Source organism: Sinohyriopsis cumingii, chromosome 10, assembly GCF_028554795.1.
Source record: "Sinohyriopsis cumingii isolate HCF-2022 chromosome 10, ASM2855479v2, whole genome shotgun sequence".
Taxonomy (NCBI): domain Eukaryota; kingdom Metazoa; phylum Mollusca; class Bivalvia; order Unionida; family Unionidae; genus Sinohyriopsis; species Sinohyriopsis cumingii.
In genome coordinates, this window is record NC_142970.1 from 67,202,250 (window position 1) to 67,223,914 (window position 21,665).

At 38.8% G+C, this 21,665-nt stretch overlaps 1 protein-coding gene across 1 annotated transcript in view; it reads right to left on the reverse strand.

Annotated features, from left to right (window-relative positions):
• Positions 1-2,829: 2,829 nt before the first annotated feature.
• LOC149790318 (uncharacterized) overlaps positions 2,830-21,665 on the reverse strand; it is a 35,291-nt gene continuing 16,455 nt past the window's right edge. The window contains exons 2-3 of the mRNA XM_089973444.1: positions 6,667-9,098; positions 2,830-3,274 (exon numbers count right to left, since the gene is read on the reverse strand). Coding sequence (XP_089829570.1) covers positions 6,667-9,024 — 2,358 coding nt within the window. The 5' untranslated portion in view covers positions 9,025-9,098 and the 3' untranslated portion in view covers positions 2,830-3,274. The remainder of the gene's footprint in view (positions 3,275-6,666; positions 9,099-21,665) is intronic.

The window sequence follows — 21,665 nt, forward strand, 5'->3', positions numbered from 1 at the left end:
GATGGTATATATAATGTTATACTGGATGGTATATATAATGTTATACTGGATGGTATAAATAATGTTATACTAGATGGTATATATAATGTTATGCTGGATGGTATATATAATGTTATGCTGGATGGTATATATAATGTTATGCTGGATGGTATATGTAATTTTATACTGGATGGTATATATAATGTTATACTAGATGGTATATATAATGTTTTGCTAGATGCTATCCGTAATGTTATACTGGATGGTATATATAATGTTATACTGGATGGTATATATAATGTTATACTGGATGGTATATATAATGCTATGATGGATGGTATATATAATGTTATGCTGGATGGTATATATAATGTTATGCTGGATGGTATATGTAATTTTATACTGGATGGTATATATAATGTTATACTAGATGGTATATATAATGTTATGTTGGATGGTATATATAATGTTAAGCTGGCTGGTATATATAATGTTAGGCTGGATGGTATATATAATGTTAAGCTGGATGGTATATATAATGTTAGGCTGGATGGTATATATAATGTTATGCTGAATGGTATATATAATGTTATGCTGGATGGTATGTATAATGTTATGCTGGATGGTATATATAATGTTATGCTGGATGGTATATATATAATGTTATGCTGGATGGTATATATAATGTTATGCTGGATGGTATGTATAATGTTATGCTGAATGGTATGTATAATGTTATGCTGGATGGTATATATAATGTTATGCTGGATGGTATGTATAATGTTATGCTGAATGGTATATATAATGTTATGCTAGATGGTATGTATAATGTTATGCTGGATGGTATATATAATGTTATACTGGATGGTATATGTAATGTTATACTGGATGGTATATATAATGTTATGCTGGATGGTATGTATAATGTTATGCTGGATGGTATATATAATGTTATGCTGGATGGATGGTATATATAATGTTATGCTAGATGGTATATATAATGTTATACTGGATGGTATATATAATGTTATGCTGGATGGTATATATAATGTTACACTGGATGGTATATATAATGTTATGCTGGATGGTATATATAATGTTATACTGGATGGTATATATATTGTTATGCTGGATGGTATATATAATGTTATACTAGATGGTATATATAATGTTATACTGGATGGTATATATAATGTTATGCTGGATGGATGGTATATATAATGTTATACTAGATGGTATATATAATGTTATACTGGATGGTATATATTATGTTATGCTGGATGGTATATGTAATGTTATACTGGATGGTATATATAATGTTATGCTGGATGGTATATATAATGTTATGCTGGATGGTATATATTGTTATGCTGGATGGTATAAATAATGTTATGCTGGATGGTATGTATAATGTTATGCTGAATGGTATGTATAATGTTTTGCTCGATGGTATGTATAATGTTAAACTGGATGGTATATATAATGTTATACTGGATGGTATGTTATGCTGGATGGTATATGGAATGTTATACTGGATGGTTATGTAATGTTATACTGCATGGTATATGTAATGTTATACTGCATGGTATGTATAATGTTATGCTGGATGGTATATGTAATGTTATACTGGATGGCATGTATAATGTTATGCTGGATGGTATATGTAATGTTATACTAAATGGTATGTATAATGTTATGCTGGATGGTATATATAATGTTATACTGGATGGTATATATAATGTTATACTGGATGGTATAAATAATGTTATACTAGATGGTATATATAATGTTATGCTGGATGGTATATATAATGTTATGCTGGATGGTATATATAATGTTATGCTGGATGGTATATGTAATTTTATACTGGATGGTATATATAATGTTATACTAGATGGTATATATAATGTTTTGCTAGATGCTATCCGTAATGTTATACTGGATGGTATATATAATGTTATACTGGATGGTATATATAATGTTATACTGGATGGTATATATAATGCTATGATGGATGGTATATATAATGTTATGCTGGATGGTATATATAATGTTATGCTGGATGGTATATGTAATTTTATACTGGATGGTATATATAATGTTATACTAGATGGTATATATAATGTTATGTTGGATGGTATATATAATGTTAAGCTGGCTGGTATATATAATGTTAGGCTGGATGGTATATATAATGTTAAGCTGGATGGTATATATAATGTTAGGCTGGATGGTATATATAATGTTATGCTGAATGGTATATATAATGTTATGCTGGATGGTATGTATAATGTTATGCTGGATGGTATATATAATGTTATGCTGGATGGTATATATATAATGTTATGCTGGATGGTATATATAATGTTATGCTGGATGGTATGTATAATGTTATGCTGAATGGTATGTATAATGTTATGCTGGATGGTATATATAATGTTATGCTGGATGGTATGTATAATGTTATGCTGAATGGTATATATAATGTTATGCTAGATGGTATGTATAATGTTATGCTGGATGGTATATATAATGTTATACTGGATGGTATATGTAATGTTATACTGGATGGTATATATAATGTTATGCTGGATGGTATGTATAATGTTATGCTGGATGGTATATATAATGTTATGCTGGATGGTATGTATAATGTTATGCTGAATTGTATATATAATGTTATGCTGGATGGTATGTATAATGTTATGCTGGATGGTATATATAATGTTATACTGGATGGTATATGTAATGTTATACTGGATGGTATATATAATGTTATGCTGGATGGTATGTATAATGTTATGCTGGATGGTATATATAATGTTATGCTGGATGGTATATATAATGTTATGCTGGATGGTATATATAATGTTATATGGAATGATACTTCTGTTGTCATACTGAATGTTATACTGAATGAAATCTTTAAAGTTGTGGTGAATGCTATACAGGAAGATGTTTTTGATGTTTTGACATGATGAAATCACGACATTTTACTTTCGTTTTAAATGAATATTGTTCAGATGATAATATGATATTTATTAAAATGATTCATTATTAAAACCTCAATACAGTTTAATGAAGTGCGGCTAAAGGTAATGAAAAGATGGTTGATTTTGGAGGCATTATAGTCATAATTCTGTGGTTGTATAGTGACAATCTCACTTGATTGTAGTATAAGGAATTTCCATTGACAATGGTGTGACAAAACTGTGTCATTCTGCCTTATCACCACTGATATCTAACAGCTCTGATTGTATAAGGTTTGGTCGATGTGGAGAAAAACAGATGGCGCCTGAAACAAAATTAAAAATTTAGAGTTAAAATTACTATAGGAGAAATTTAATAGTCATATATAATCAAAATTTATGTTTTAGGGTTCCATATTTATTGTCCTAATGGAAATAGCATTATATTAAATTATAGACATCATATTTGCAGTACACATAGACCGATATACAAATAATGTATGAATACGCGTATGAATACGATTTCAACAATAGACTATTACTTCTATACTCTCTCAAACAGTGCTGAAACTCCACTTATGAAATATAACTGACGTAAGAAATAAACGAGAAACATTGTAACGGTACCCATTTTCTAAATAAACTAAACATAGTGCAAAATTTCATATAAATCCCTATGCGTTTCCTTTTATCTGTCTCTCTCACTCACTCACTTACTCACGCTATCTATCTATCTATCTATCTAGCTATCTATCTGTCTGTCTACCTACCTACCTACCTACCTATCTATCTATCTATCTATCTATCTATCTATCTATCTATCTATCTATCTATCTATCTATCTATCTATCTAATGCATAAAGAACAAAATGTAGAGGTGGGGGGGGGGGAGAGGGGATGGAAGAAACCCTAGAACTTGCATCAAGTAGCCTAGGGGAAGCTTGGTCGTCTTAATATAATGATGTTCACAATACCAAGGACATACAAACAGCCATGCCAAGACCGAATATACATTTCTTGGCTATGAGGCACACACATACTGTAATCTATTTAATACTTCCTTTGTTGTTTTTTTTAAAGCCATTAATATGGTGTTAATAAACAAATAATTGTTAAATATTAACATGTTCAACCTTTCATATAAACTATTTTTAGTTAGGGTTATGTTTTATTGGTATTGCTATTACAAGTATAATATTTCGTATGTACCTATTGTGCCAAATCTATTATGTATTATTATACCAACTTAGAAATGAACTCGTAGCAAATCGAGTGCTGGAGACCTCATATTTTGCAACAACCAGGTGAAGTGTGTCCTTGATTTACCTGGAATCTGTACATAGATAATCGTAACTTCATTACCAGACAAGGCTATAAGTGAGGTTGGAAGGGCGTCTTTTTGTTTTGTGTGGATCCCTGGAGTTTTCTTTTTTAAAGTGGCATAAGTAGTATGTATATTGTAAAATCTGGATCCCACATATTCTGTATTGATCTAGTGGTATGAGAACATTGCCAGTCAAAATGAGCAATGAGGTGGACTTAAAGATTCTTTAAAAATCGAGAAATAAAAATCGTCTTCCACTCATATTTACTGCATGTCAACATTTCCTATAGGTATACGATACTTAAATGTCAACAGCTTCGAATGAGAGATCTCCCGGCTGGAATACCATTTTTATATACGATGTAAATTGTCTTGCACAAACTATTTACTAAGACCATTTAAGCGCATGCAAATTAGCTCTTAAGAGAATCAAAACTTGTCAAATCTCAAGTTTTAAATGCTCAAGTAATTTTGTTTGTATTTATTTCACTACTATTATCTTAAGTACAACAGCTTAATATACATGTTTTAAACGTATATTATATGTATGTAATCTTTAAACCTGAACCTTTAGAATGTATAAATTTTATCAAAGTTCCGACCTTGATGTCTACAGATTATGACCAAGTGTGTAGTTATTTGCAACCTGCAACACTGCGTACGCATGTATAGTGTTGGTATCATGCGACTTGTGCACTGCGTACGTATGTATAGTGTTGGTATCATGCGACTTATGCACTGCATGCGTATGTATAGTGTTGGTATCATGCGACTTGTGCACTGCGTACTAATGCATAGTGTTGGTATCATGCGACTTGTGCACTGCGTATTAATGCATAGTGTTGGTATCATGCGACTTGTGTACTGCGTACGTATGTATAGTGCTGGTATCATGCGACTTTATTACAAATGGTTAGAGATGTTCATTTTTTCTTTTATGCTGTTCATGTCATCAAAAATAAAATGTGGACTATTTTGTCCGATATCTTAAAATATTTCCAAGCTCTTTTTCAGGTTGTCGTTCATGTCATCAAAACTAAAATGTGGACTATTTGATACCGCCTCTTAGAAAGTATTCAAGCTAATTTTTGAGAATGTTATAACATGGGGATATAGCTAAATAATTTTATTGAGTTGTATTACCATGAAATTTTCATCTTTGAAAGATCTATTAAAAACTGAACAATTAAGAGAAATAAGGATCGAGATTATGAAATTGTTTAAAACAAGTGAGATTCTAGAGCTGGGTACCACGAACAATTTGTATCGTGGTAAACCGCGTTATTTCAGAAAATACCGCGATACACTACTCAACTATTAGGGACCAACAATTTATTGCCCTGGAGCTGCGCCTGACACTTTGTAAAAACAATTCCGTCTGTCGATGGCTTTGATTTACAGCATAATGGCATCAAAGTATATGCATTATATTATTTGAAAAAAATATTCGACTCCAAAAACAATCGCAGCTCCCAGCCCCATTCTCCAATATCAAATGATCAGTACTTTATAATATATGAATTTCTATGTGTATATTAATTGCTGTAATTTGCAATCTAAAACCTGTAATTAAAGTGCGACGATTAGGTTTACACAATAGCTGACACCTGTCAAAAACATTGTGCTGACATTAGAGAAGTTGTTGATTAAAATAGGAAGTTTTGACACCGACGCAATTTACTAGCAACACAATGACATAATATGCAGGGGTGGGTTATGTTGCCAACATTTGCAGAAGATATGTTTCTGATAGATCCAGTAACATAAAACACTCTTACTAAACAATCGAGAACATTTTAAATGGACTTGATATTGATGTAAAATATTGTCCTAAAAATCGATGGATGATTCGCAGTACACAGAAATACATGTACGTAACACATTAACATATTCTACTAAATGATGACAAATTGTAAGTAATTTTTTTTAGCGTAATTCGGATTTGATCCGAATATCGTTCCTAGCATCCACTTGGTAATCACGTTATCATAACTGACACGTCTCAAAACGGTTAATAAAGGATCAAAAATATAATTATATATGTAACAGTTAACATTAATTTATGACAAATATAAGTTGTGTAATTTTTGTTATTTGTTATGAAAGAACGAAACGGGGATCGAGCTCGCTGAAACTTCTAATATGTATACCTATAACAATGTGGAGTATGTGGTAATATCATACAATGACTTCGGGAGGTTTCTCTTCCGGATCTGCGATACGAGGAATCACAAAAAATATGAGCAGATTAAAGATTTTAAAATGTTATATTTAGTACCCCAAATACCATAGATTTTAAAATGTTATATTTAGTACCCTAAATACCAAATATGAGCAGACTAAAGATTTTAAAATTTGATATTTAGTACCCTAAATACCATAGATGGTTCTTACCTAAACATCTCCATCACGTGTCTTTGACCACCTGTCTAAGAGTTTTCTCCACACAAGTCTGGCAATGTGCCATGGTGCAGCATTTCTCCAGTTTTTCCTTTTCATTGAAAGGTTGAATTTCTCCATCGCCTTGTCTATCTGTCCTATCTTCAAATAACAGTCACCAAGCAAATTTAGGGGTGTTGGAAGATGGGAATTTGGAGGCTCACTACAGATGCTTTCCATTATTCCTATGATTGTGTATGTAGCTTCGTGATTTCCCATATCGTAGTAGGCTTGAAATGCCAGAAATGTAACGTAGAAGTATGAGTCAACCAACAAACACTGTCGGAATTTGGACAAAGGGTTTAAACGATCTTCGTCACGCCCAACCTTAAACATCTCAACCTTCACATTGCCAGGGACTGCATATATCTCGTTCTTCGCGAATATGACATCATTACTGGAAACAAAATTCACGATGCAATCGACCAAATATCTCGAGATATTTGTCAAGGATAACGTTCCAACCATATCCTCCATAATGGCGTTTAATATGTGTGACCTATTGTGAATACATTGTACGTTTAGAGGAACGTCAACATTCATCGCCTTTACGCGGAGATGGAGATATCTCTGAAGCAAGTCAAAAGCAGTTGAAAGAGTGGACTGAAACTTCCCACACATGTATGCATAGTTTGCATGTTTTGCTAAACAATCCACATGGTTTCGCCAGCATGAAATTTCTGTATATATTTCACCAGCAAATTCCTCGGGTCTACTGTTGTCTGACATGCATGAGACTGGAAGGCGTTCTAATGAAAGGCATTGCGTTCCATAACTACTGCACAATCTGGCGATAACATTCTTCAGAACATCCTTTAGTCTTTCGTCACGAAGAGAATATACCTTCATAGTAAGTTTATTTATGATCTCGCTGAATTTAGAAGTTATCCTACCTGTCTCATGGATTTCGTAAATGTCTAATTCGGCAAGATATATTTGTAGTATCCATGTCTCAACATGTGGAGCACATAGCTGATGGAAATCAAGCAAATAATTGATATTTTGCCACATCTCATCCCACTCTGTCCAAAAATCTTGTTCGATAGTGCTGATGACATTATAATTCATGGAAAAAGTGGGGAGTCTGAAAAGAAGTAACCATCCCTCTGAAATTATGTCATGCATTTTAGCTAGCACCTCTTCTTTATTCTCCAGGGTAGCTCTTTCCTGGAAAAGATTTTCGGTGGGTATGAAATAACTCGGACAATTGTTTTCTTCGATGCACTGGGCTAATCTCTTCAAAACAAGAAATATACACTCAACTAAGTTGGCTGGAATCCATGCTTGAAAGTCAATCTCTTCAACCGTCCAGAACATAAGGGTCTTCAAGTGATATGAGGTTATGACGTCATCGGTGAAACAGGGTGTTACAAATTCACATATTATTCTCTTTAGCAGGACATAACATTTTGCTTGGGTGGAGTTGAATGAGTTCACAAGTCGTCTTTCAGCATAGTTGAAGGAATATCTCCATTGTATTTCTTGAGAAGGATCTTGCTTGCAACCAATGGGAGCAAGACATATTCCTTTTCCTACTATTTCCTGCTTAAGTTCTTGACACGGCCAGCCAGATCGACTTTTTCTTTCGACCCATTCCAATGCAGATGAAGGCCAGTTTGGACAGTGGACGACATGCACGATATCAAATTTTGTTAAGCTCATGAGCATGTCTATGCTTTGCATTTGGGCTTTGAAACGACAACATGTTGCTGGTCCATGCTGATCCAATTCCTCCAAATCCAAATCAGGTTTATTGCACATATCACGAATATTATTCAAAAACGAAATGGGTGCGTTACAATTGTGCATGCAACTTTTAGAAATTTCTTTCAACGCCAACCCCGAAAAGTAATGACATCCATAAATTTCCTTAGTTAATGGAATCATGGTGTTTGGAGACACCAACAAGGAGCCCTCATTTATCACACGAAGGTAGCAATAACCGGGTCGACTTGGGACGTTTTCAATTAAATATATCCTTATTTCAGACGCATATTGATCTGTCTCAAAAACATTTTCTATTGCTATATTATTTGGCAAGATACTTACTAAGTCTATATCTCTTTCACATTGAGTATTGAGCGGATACACAAGGCCTTCACCCATGCTACCGTATATTTGTACATTTAACATTAGAGGTGTGTCACACAATGAAAAGATGGTCTCATGCCATGAGACTGATGCTTGAAATATTCTTCTCAAAAAGTCAAATCCCTCGAAGCACATCATCCTTTCAATATTGGAACTTATTATTTTCAAGCCTGGTAGTATATTTTCATTCCTTTCTACTTCATTCGTTATTTGAGACGCCATTGTAGGTTTCTGATATAGATCGCGTAATGTTATATGGTGATAATAGTTTTCGTTTCCTCCCTGCCATTCTTGTCCTGAAAAGAAACCAGCTTGAAAAAGATAATGGTTTACAACCTGAACAACTTGGATTCTCAAAACGTTGTTCTTTATTCAATATCAATTATGTTGATTGACTACTTCTTAAAATGTAATTAATGCAACTGTAGTTAATTTTCGTTTTCATCTAATTTTACGAAAACTGTTTTTACTACTACGTAAGGCAAATTCTCCCCAGTAATGTTTTCTCACAGTTTATGATAGTATGGCGAAAAAATAGTGAAATAACAATGAAAAAGTGCAGTTTCAGCAAAATATAAAAATAATTAAACACTTATAACGTAAATCTTCCTCTCGAAACCGACAGGGCTGGTGACAATTTTCAAAGCCGATGTGTAATAAAGAATCAATTAAAAAATGCACCGCATGATACTTTCTTTGAACGTATAAGGAGGGGGAGGTAATTTGCTTGATTTTATGACTGACACGTGTTCATAGACTCCTTGAAACTACAACAAAATGTTTGGCTGAAAACTAGGAAGACACACAGACGTGAACAGGAAAAGTTTTTCGGAGACACAGGTATTGACACATGATCGAGACAAGTGGAGGGAACTGGTCAGATGTTCAGCAGCACAGTGCCTCAACGACTACACTAGGTCATGAGACTGATGATGATGAGCCTGTTTTGCCTTACCCCACGTCGTTCTACTGGTCATTATAAAACCTACTCTGCATGCAACATAAATATAAATACAGCTTTGGTGTAGGATTCAGAACAGTTTTGTTTTATTAATGATCTCGGGACAAATGCTGAATGGCCGTTTCGTGCAATGAAAGTATGTAAAGCTACCGAGTTTGGATCTCAATGAGTGAGTCAAAGGGTGGATCACAGAGTAGAGTTTGAAGGCGATTCAATGATCTATCTTGACTGCGTGTGTTAATTTAACTTGTCATGAAAAGGCATGGCATATGATATCATGATGTAACTGAAGTGCGCACATTTATTTTTCCAGAACACAATACGTTTTCACGCAGCTTTTAAGTTAGATTTTTATTGTGGTTATCAATACAAATGTGGCCTTTAAATCAACGTCTACTTTTAAATACTACTTTTACAAAGTTCTAGAGATTCGTTTAGTTCTTCAGGTAGATCTAAAATTACAGCTTAATACTGCAAATCTGAACTCTTGAAAATGTTTACTAAATTGACACATTTTCTTCCTATCTATATAGAGCTTAAGTTTCATCGTTTTACTTTTTTAACATTATTTATGCTCTCTGCAAAACGGTTATTGAATTACACTTATGTAATTGTTTTTATTTCGTAAGTGCAGTTGATGAAGAACGTAGCTTGGTACGTTTAGTTTCTAACTTGAAGAATACTGAATCTACATCAAGCAACTGTCTAACCCTTCCTAGTTTCCATTGTCAAGGATTTACCACCATGTTAAGTTGAGTACAAATAGATACCTAACTGCAGTATACGTTAATATGGTTGGGCAATGTGACTTTTTCCCAAACCACGAACTTCTGTAACATATTATCAGAGTCTAAGAATCATACGATCCTGTCAATCTATGTGACATGTGAATATTTACGTTTGCCCCAAAAATATGGTTGTGCAGCTGTTTCTGAAAATCGCCGAAGTTCCTCGTCAACATTGTCTTTGTATATAAAGAAGCATATTTCGTGAAGATCAACCCGATCATGCCAAGTTGCTGTACAAAGCATATTTCGTGAAGATCAACTAGATCATGCCAATTCACTAGTAGTGAATGGGGACAGATTAGCCTCAGTGGGAATTAGCATTACAGCCCCCCCCCCCCGGGACAGATTAGCCTCAATGGAAATTTAACATGGAGAAAAATCGTGGGACAGATTAGCCTCAAGGGAAATTTAACATGGGAATATGGGACTGTTGAGCCTCAAGGGAATGGAACATGGGACTGTCATTCTCTTTTCGAGACCTATGAGTGGCCCTGAAAAGGGCCTTTGGGTTTCTTCTGCTTCTAATTTTTTCTATTTCTCCACCAACTTCTTATTTTCTCTCCTACACTCTTTCTCTTCTTTTCTTCCTTTTTTTCTCTTCTTTCTTCTTCTCCTCCTCTTCTTTCTTCCTCTTCTCATTTTCTTCTTCTTTTTCAATTTTTTCATTCCATGTTCTTATTCTTATCCTTTCCTCTTCATCCTCCTTCTCCTCCTTTATTTCTTTCATCACAGCACTTATCATTTCCTTTACTTTTCTTAAGTTGTTAATCTCCATCTTTACTCGATGGGGGCTATAAGAATAGTGATCTTCATTTAGTCTCACTAGCATTTGTTCCATCATGCCCAAATTGTCCAGGACGTCTTGCAATGTTTGCATTTTATCGAGGTGGTTTGAAGCCATCTTCTCTGTAGAATGGTTTGAATGACGAATACTGTGGGTTCTTATAGTGAAAGCGCGGACGTGATGGAAAACACCCCCCTAAGACATAAAATTGATATTACCTAGATCATGACCAAACAACGCGCGGACGTGAAGGAAAACATCCCCTATTTTTCTCATTTCATATGATCTACTATCCATATACGTGAATCAGCAATAAACAAACCCCAAATCTACTGTTTACACACGCAAATCATTTAAACTAAATCCATAATCTACTATCCACACAATCGTACGTGAGCGGTTACAAAACCCTAACTATACTCTCCACATACGCTAACAAACAATAAACAAACCCATAATCTACTATTCACACAAACGTACTTGAGCGCTTACAAACACAAACACACAAACACAAACACACAAACTCAAACACATACCCTCACACTAGGAAAAAAAAGAGTCAGTGTTTATATTCACACTACTCTACATACACACACACACATTGGCAAATCGATTGTTATTTCTTTTCTAGAGTATTGGGTAGCCCTGAAAAGGGCTGTTTGTTTTTTTAACTCCAGATGCACCTATCTAATGATGGCACCTTCCAGGCCTGGCACCGCACACACATCTTCTTCCCCAGTCTCCTTTTACCTTTCTTCTTGGGAGTGCAGAGGGGGGATAAGTGGCTTCAGAATCCCAATTTTCTGTCTCTGGGATTCTGAAATGTTCTCTCTAATTTTCCTCCTCTTCTTTTTTTCTTCTTTCGTCCTCCTCTTTCATCCTTGCCTCTTCGACAATGGCCTCCGCGGCCAGTTCATTTAGTATGCGCCTGGCATATTCCAGGTGCATCTGGAGTTCTAGCAGTTTCACAATTCTGGTATTCATTGTCTTGTCAACGTATGAACAGGATAGCTAGACTGCCCAGCGAGTTTAAATTTATACTGAAAGCGCGGACGTGAAGGAAAACATCCCCCTAAAACGAAATTGAACTTACCTAGATCATGATCCTAATGTGACGTCATCGCTGCCGACCAATCGTGGCGGGAGTCACATACTGCTTGATTTGACACCTGGGGCATTTCAATCCAACTAAGAAACACGAGTGTGTGGTGTGACTATTCCCACTCATGTCTATTAGCCTTTCAGTCAGGTTGTTAAGGACTAGTTAGTCCTACACCTGAGTGGCTAAATTAAAAAGTACTCTTTGAGTACATAAAAGCCTGGGGGATGAGGCTCCTTTTCCTTCCCCCAGGAGTAATTAAAAATCACGCAGTGCGTGAATAAAAAAGTGGTACATGTTCAAAAGAACGAAAACCACTATAATCCAACTAACTAACTATGACCAAACAACGCGCGGACCTAAAAGAAACACTCACTCACTTTTTTATACTGCCCATCACTATTCTAAAAAATTTTCATTAATCACTTCAATATACTATCCACATACCCAAAGCAATCCAATCAAACCCCAAATCTACTCTTCCACACCTCAAACAGCAAAAGAAAAAACATGATTTTAATCTACTATCCACACCAACGTACGTGAGCACTTACAAACACACAATCCTATACACAAACACATACACTCACATCACAAAAGAGTCAGTGTTTATATTCACACTACTCTACCTACACACATTGGCAAATTGATTGTTATTTCTTTTCTAGAGTATTGGGTAGCCCTGAAAAGGGCTGGGTTTTTTTTGTTTGCTATGGCAATCTTTTAGTTTCTAAGAATGCGTCGTCCTCTGAGGATAGACTTTCTGACGATAGGTCTGCTTCTTCGGAAAGAGAAGAAGAACTCTTTGGTGTCGATACAACAATCGACAAAGCCTCTGTCAGGTTCAGGTTCCTGCTGCTGCTGCTGCTGTTGTTGTTGCTCTTGCTGCTGTCTCTGAAGTCTGTACTTCTCTGTCCATTCTTCTTTCTCCCTGTTCACTTCTTCTCTGAAGAGCTCTTCTATTAGGTCTTCAGTGACTTTTAACATTCTCACATTCTCTATCTCTTCTGGCTTCGGTATCAGACTGTGTCTGACCCTGTGCAAATTCAAGTAGGCTTCGTTTAGCTTAGCTAGTTTGGAGCACATCTTCGTAGGAGGATGAGTCGACAATGGATGGGTAGACTGGAAACTTCCCGGTTCTTAAAGTCAAAGCGCGGACGTGAAGGAAAACATCCCTCCACGCTTTTCGAGCCGCAACGTTCAGTGAGTGTCATGAGAGAGATAGAGAGAAGTGAAAGAGCATGAATCAACATTCTTATAGCCAAACAAAAGACAAAGGCATTTTTTCAAAACACAACATTTTTTTATTCAAAAATCACGTAACACTAACCAACAACTCTAACATTTTAACAATAATCCAACAATATAACATCAAACATTTTTTCAAATGACAAACATTTTTTTTCAATTCACACTCTACTTTAAACAGGGCTGACAACGTTGTGAATGAAATTGTGATTTCCACTGTTGGAAATCATTAGGCCATTGATGGACACTACGTTTCCTAGCTTGAGACAAAAGATAAGCATAATGGTCACAAAACCATCGATCTACTTTCACATCGTTTCTTGAAGAAGAACGAGGATCAAAATGAGTCACTAAATGTTCTAAGGAATAGCCCAGGCTGCGATGATGCAAAAAATACACACAATATTGTCCACACACTAAGGAATCTGTGCCCTGTAATTTCACATTATTGAATCGGGTGGTCTGAGCATTTCTTCTCATAAAGTCAATGATATCGTCTTCCAAAGGGGGCAATCCGTACGAATCGAAATATTCCACACATCCTTCTTGAGGAAAGTAAACGGCTACCCAGTGGGTTCCTGGGAGATGACTGTCGTCCTTGTTGATCACATAAGCTTGATGGTCTTGAGGTTTGCGATGAGGGAGTTCATCTTTAGAACAGACGACAGGATTCCAAGAAGCCGTATACGAACTGTGGTTCAAAAGGTAATAAAGTTCCCAGGTATCCATGTTTTTTTTCTTCTTCACAGGTAATAATAAGTCATCAATTCGATCCTGACTTTTTGCTTGAAAATGTCTGACGAATAACCGTTTCTTCGCTTCGTCTCCTCACTCTGATTCAGGAGAGCTTCGATAAGATCGATCTCTTGAGTGGTTAATGGTGGACAAGAATGTTCACGCAAGTCTTTATACCACTGGTGCAACAAGTCTTCGTCCGAGATGAGACTCCAAGCATCGTCCAGATACTCGTCCAATTTTTCTTCTTGACTCAGCATCAGGTATTTATCGTGTTGAATTTGACTGGGATGATCGTTTTGACATCCATAGCAATTTTTCTTGATCAATTCCGTCATTTTTTCGAGCAAGTGTTTGGCAAGACAGCAGACTAAATGGGATTCTTGTTCTGGGCATCTTGACTTCATCATGATAACTTCTTCTTTTTCCATGGTCTCCTCACATGCCATGTCTAAAGTTTCTCCACTAGGTAAAGACGGATAACAGTCTTCCATGGCTTCTAATAGTCTAGAATGACTTCTCTCAAACTGTTGATTTCTATGGTATTATCAAATTCGGCATACAGGAGGACGTTCACCGTTTCATCAGGATCCCGGATTGCAAACTGAATTTCCACACGAATTTGGCCAGATTTTATAGGGTGGAAATGTCCCTCGTCGCTGCCTTGGTCAGGAGTGAAATCGAAAGCCCACAAAGCATAGCCTCCTGCATACTCCTCGTACGTAATGCCATGACTGGTGTTGGTTCCTAACTGTCCCGTGGCTTCGTACAGGGACAAGTACGATCTCAAGTAATTCTTCTTCTCAAAGTTAGGTTCGAAAGGTCGGGTACACAAGGTTTTGCGATCGCGACTGACTTCGATCTTGGACACGCCAAAGTGTTGAAAGTAGAAAGGATTTTTGGCGATAGCTCCGTTGAAGGCTGTATTCTCGACGATACCAAGTATCAAACGTTTGGGTAACTGTCCTTGGAACAGATGATCTTCGACCATGGATCGCTGTCCCTTGGGAATGCTGAAGGTTTTCACTTCCACGCGTCGTATCGGATACTTGGCGGTCGTTCTGCTCAACGTCTGACTGATGTCGTTTCCCACTTTGGGTAACACTTCCACGCGTCGTACGTAGAGTCTAGCTTCTGGGATTTTGGTTTTGTATTCGTCAGTATCAGCCAACAAATGGAAAGCGGTACTGCTCCGATTCAGTCTCAGGCGGACATCCACCCCGTTCAGCAAATACTTTTCTTGCAACCACATGTCCAAATGCAAACGATACATCAGTTCTAAACTTGTGTTGGCTCCCGTGATTCTGTTTCTTCGTTCTACAAATCCATCATTGTTGTCTTTGGTTGTACTAGTTTCGAATGTTTCAAACTTGCCCGCTTCTTCAGCTTCCCATACCACGCAAGCATTGAGATGAGTGTTCTTGGCGTCTATTCCGTACGTCAAGAGATTTTCCAGGTAGGCACGATAAGGGTAAGTATCCATGCTGCTACTGACAAGTTTGTTATTCACTCCACTCCACTAAACAAGGAATGCATGAAATTGTTGACGGGAGCTACTGCTTCATCGTCTATAGGACCTCCAGTCTTATCTAGAACTTTGACTTTCAGGTACAAGTAACTGCTTTTCAGATCGATGTGATCTTCGGGCTGTCCCTTGATGTCAAACTCGATCGGAGCAGAATCGGTCAAAGAGGAGACGGGATGAAATTCCACCCACTGGGATTCTTGCATGGTCATCATCGTGGGGGGCATGGCAAACAGATCCAGTTCCGACTTGGAACAGGCGCAAGACTCTCGGTGCATCAATTTGTTCTTTCTCAATAATCGAAAACGTCTAAGTCTCGAACGGTTCTTCTTTTCTTTGCCTTTCTAGCTTGAAGTCTGGTGAAAGGGTGTTTTCTTCGTCGTCTCCTTCTGCCTTGTCCTTGCTGAATGCCTGACTCGGTAGCGTGCAAGGCATTTATAGGTGTGTCTCGTCGGCCCAAAAGGTCTTTACCCGTTTGCAGCAAGACATTTTTGCCTGCCCTCATGAAGGCTTCTTTAGGATTTTGTTTGTCGATGATGACATTTTGGAGAAAGTCTTTGCCTTGCGTCAGTGCCGCATCTTTCAAGGCGTGCAATCCGCGTGTCACCATCGGTTTCAACACCGGGGCCACCGAACGAAAGGCCGATTTTAACATATCTCCTAAACCGTGTCCTCGCTGTCGTGCAACCCCTCGATACACTGGATACATGACTTACGAGTCGTCAGAGAACCGTTTTCGAAAATGGAGTTTCACCGTGACTTTTCCTTTGGTGAATGGAATATTTTGTCCCAAATCTCCTTTTATAGCAATGTTGACCGTGTCCAAATACGACCTGCTGACTGGCAAATAATGAGGATGTACAAATTCGCGGTGGACGTGATAGGTCTTTCCACCTTCCTGGTCACTGGCCGTGGTACTATCCACTTTGAAAGGAATGACACGCAGTAACGGCACGTAGGTGTGTCCCACCACGTTCTACTCCACCACATCGGAGGACACAAACATCAAATTCAGTCCTTGGTTCCGTTCTACAGGAATCGAACAAACTTGTAAAATTCCGTATTGCTGTTGATCTTCGGTTTAAAATTTGGAGCCATTTTTGTGTCTCCACCTAAAATATGAAACATGTCACGATTGAAACTGATGGACAACGTTTGGGTATCCTGAAATTTGATCAGTAAGCGACGAGCCACTTTATGGTACTCCACGGTGACACTTTTTTTTTATTCTGTTCAGGACTTTGCCAAAGGCTAAGTCGAACCTGGAAGCAATGGTGTCCACCAAATGTTGGCCACTAAAATAAAACCCTGCCGGAATTTTCAAGGTGTAGATAATGAAGGGTGAATTGTTGGATGGTCTTGTGTCCCCTGAAAACCCCATTTCATTCATGGTTTCTTGCAATTGTTGGTTCAGGATTTCGACCTCAAAAGTGTTTTGCTTTTCAGTGATGTTTTGGATTTGTGTAGGGTGAATCATTTCTACCAAAGCCACTTCCCAATGGGCTTCGTGATCTAACTGGATGGCCTGAGATAATTTGGCCGTGTAACAACACAACGTGTTGTAGGAAAACACCTCCATGGAACTGTCACTGTGTAAGTTTAAGTAAAATTGGTTTTGGTGACTCATTATTCCAGAGTTCTGTGGCTGTCAGAGGGGTTACTGGACGTCAGAGGCGTGTCTCCGCCCAAAATAGGGTCGTTGTTGTTGTTGTTGTTGTGGTTGGAGTGGTGACTGGCACTGACACTGGACACAAGGTTTCCGTGGTTCCCGTTCGAGGAGAATTTCAGGGAGGGATTGGGAAGCAGATAACCGATGCAACTGCTCAATAAAATGGTCCACAATTGTTTGTCTCCTTGTTGCAAACTCAAATTGGCAATGGCTGCCCCGATGACACAATACACCACGAAGATTTGGCAGAAAAAGACGATTTGCGTTTTAGGCACACGTTCTCCACACCAAACCCACAAAGGTTGTTTTTGTAAATCTTGCACAGCAGAACTAGGTGAAGGAGTGGTCGACGTAGCTGCGTCTGTGTGCAAGGGCATGATGGTCACTTCTTTTTATAGTCGATGACTTGCAAAGCGTCGATCCAAGAATCAAAACTGGGTGGATATCCTTTCCAACGTACTTTGACTTCTTTGACACATCGTTTGCCCACTTTACGGGTTCTGCGTTCGAGAATGCTTTCGATGTCGTACACGTCGTCTTCTTTTTTGGTGACACGTTGTAAATTAGGGCAAATAAAACGTTCCTTTGAGCACTTCTCCGTTCACGTCTTCGAATTTATAGACGGCAGGATGACGGCCATGCACTCGTCTATTGACACGAAACAATTCGGTAGTCCAGTTAGGTAAGTAACCTTTGTCGAAAGTGCGTTTGATTTTGCCAATGCGCACCCAATCTCCTACGGCCAACTCTCCACTTTTCTTGGGGACAGCCCTCGTCGGGGACGTACCAAACAGGCGCTCAAATACCAGCACTTCGTTCTCGGGAGTCACTTCTTGCGGGGCACGTCCGATGCTTCGATGATAAGATTGGTTGTACGCGTGCACCAGGTGCGGTAAGATGTCGATGTACTTCAGAGTGTGGTGATGCGTAAAATATTTCCACATGCGTTCTTTCAAAGTGCGTTGAAAACGTTCCACGATGCTGGCTTTGGTTTCGGGATTCTCGGTGGTAAAAAAATGAATGTCACGTTTCTTTAATTCTTTTTGGAAAGCTTGGTTCAGAAATTCGGTACCTTTGTCCGTTTGCCATCGAAGAGGGTGACGACCGCTTTGTTTGAACACTCGTTGCAGGGCTCGCACTAACTCGCTGCTCGATTTGGAAGTCAAGGGCACGACCCAGGCAAATTTGGAAAAGACGTCGATGACACTAAACAAATATTTGTAGCCACGATTGTAGCTGGCCAAATGAGAGACATCGGCTAAATCGGCTTGCCATTGATGATCGATGCCTTCCACTCGGGTGCGACTTCTGGCAAACTTGCGTCGAATGGGTTTCTGTAAAGTGTAGGTAGCTTGTTCTTGTAACCATCGTTGCACTTGAGGTAAACGGAGACTTTTCAGTCGCGTTTTGGCAGCACGATACAATTTTTGAACTCCTGCGTAACCTGCAGGATGGGAGGGATCGTAGTAAATGCTGACTAACACTTTTACCATTTTTTTTTGTGTTTGTGTGTTAATAAGACACCCACTCTTGAAGGATGCTACTCTTTTTCTCTTGGGGTACTTTCTTGGATTGCAATGCTTTGCGTGTGCGGCCGGCAATAGGTGTCGAAGAGGAGGAGGATGTCTGAGCGGGGGATATCGGTTCTTGTTTCACTTCTGTCTTCACTTCTGTCTTCACTTTCTTTTTCTCTTGTGATGAAGAAGGGGTGGCCATCATCTTTTTAATCCATCCAATTCTGGAGGTAGGTGGTGTTGTTAACTTGCGTACTTTTTATGGTGGAGTTTGAAACCCTTCCTCTTCTTCTTCTCCTTTTTCTGTCTTGGTCACTGGTAGTGGTGGTACTGGTACTGGTGATGGTGCTGGACTTTTCGTCAAGGTCTTAAAATCTTTCAGAGTGGGTAGAGCTGTTTCGCCTAAAGCTTTCTGGTGAAAGAGTTGCAGTCGTTGCAAGAGTTGACCGTACTTTTGCGATTTTTATGTTTCGGACAAATCTTGGCGATCCATCAAGGACTGCAATTCGTGTTGTAACTGGGACATCTCGCTCAAATTGGGATTGGGAGGTACATGCGGGGTGCGTTGTTCTTGCCACCGATGATATTCCATCCATCGTTTGTAAGGCACTAAAGCTAGTTTTAGTCCTTCCATGGGGTTGTCAGGGGTCGATTCTGAGATCTTGGGACTTCCGAGGGTCTTTTTATCTTGCTCCCACCAGTCCTCCGAACATGGTTCCCAAGACTCCTTTCAGTATGGGGCCTGACAAGAGGGGTAAAATGCCTCCACGTTGGACCAACATCTTCTTCTTTTGACGAATGGGAATTTTCTTTCGAACCATTTGGCGAAGAACGTGACGATGTTTGCCTAAGCATTGTTTCTGGTGTTTGGACAAAGGGATCGTGCCTTTCAAAACGTTCAAACAACATTCGCACACGGTATCGATGACCTCTTTGGAGGCCGATTGAATGAGTTTTTTTCGTAGAGGTGGAGAGGCTTTGGACAGGACAGATAACATGTCTCCATGTTTGACTAAACGAGGAGGCAGTCCTTTTCTTTTCTTTCCTTGGGGTTGTTTAGAAGAGGGATGTTTTCTGGAGGGTGACATCTTTGAGTCTTCAGCACCAAAAACACTGATACCCCGACTTGGTCACACACCTTTTTTATACTGGAACGCGTCGCCACTGATTGTCTTTACGTCGTATCAATTTGAGGACAGGCATGACACGTCGTACAGGGGTACGCAACGGACTAAATCGAGCCAGTTCTTGCTTGGACAAATCCAGTAAACTTTGTAACATGCTCGATCTTTCTTGAACTTTGATTTTGGGAGAAGGTACTTTGTGAGCAGCAGCCAGTGCCACTAAATTGGAGGGTCCTGCCACTGGGGAAGTTCTTTTTGGGGTCATCAACGGAGAAGTTCTTGGTGTGATCAACGTCTCCAAGTACTCTTCAGTTCTTGGTGTCATCAACGGAGAGGTGGATGAACGTGAGGATGCCGGAGACGCAGTCACTGCCGTGGCAGATCGTGGTTTGCGAGTGTAAGGTTGCGTCCTGGCCGAAGTGCCTCTCTTGCGACTAGTTTTCTTCTGTGGACTTTTCTTTTTCTGGGGACTTTTTCTCTGTTTCTTTTTCTGGGGGCTTCTTTTCTTTTTCCGGGGTGGTGTCTGGTAAGAGGAGGGTCCCGCCACTGGAGAAGTTCTCCTTGGGGACCTGGTCTTTTTCTTCTTCTTCTTGGGGCTTCGTTGGACTTTTTTCTTGGGGAGAAGTTTGGGGGCATTAGGATCCCATCTTAAGAGAGAGCGAATGATGACCCCTCCTAGAGTACCGCTCCCTCCAGGTTTCAAAATGATTTGTTTTTTGGTTTGAGTGTCGATGCGGGGATCGGCCAGTTGGACCAAAGCGACTTTGTTTTGATCAAAAAAGCGTTTGGTTTGATGAGGAATCTGAATGAACCCTTGGCGTAATTGACGTGCCGTCACCGTGAACCATCGTAAGACTTCTTTGAGACTAGCTTCTAAGACACGAGCTCGTGTTTGTGGATTTTTTTCTCGACTGATGCCATACAAGGCACGAATCAATTTGACGGGAAGATGCGACTGAAGGGACGTCATGTTGACGTTGTGTGAGACAGACGAAAAAGGGTCTGAGGTTTTTATAGATTTTTTGTGGAGTGAAATTAAGTCGAGGACGGAGACGTGTACAGGACAGGCCCTCCGTCTTGGCACCAGTGGTGAAACAAGTGGGTACGAAATCGCAAATCCTCGGGGGTCGTAGGTTTCAAATCGACGAGTAAATAGGCGTGTGGCGTTTGAGTGGCATCGTCGTACGCCTGAGTCAGGCAAGGCGTTCCTAACTGTTTGGCTAAGACTTGCACTTGCGATTTATCTCGAGGGCTTTTAAACAAGACCACGTAATGCGCATTGAGACTGATGGTGCGATGGGCTTTACTTTGTTGAAACAAATTTTGGGTGATGTAAACGACACTGGCATTACGGTGATGCCCTTTCCGCGTGAACTACAGTTTAATTTCTTCTTCGTCTTCTCCTAACATGTCGTC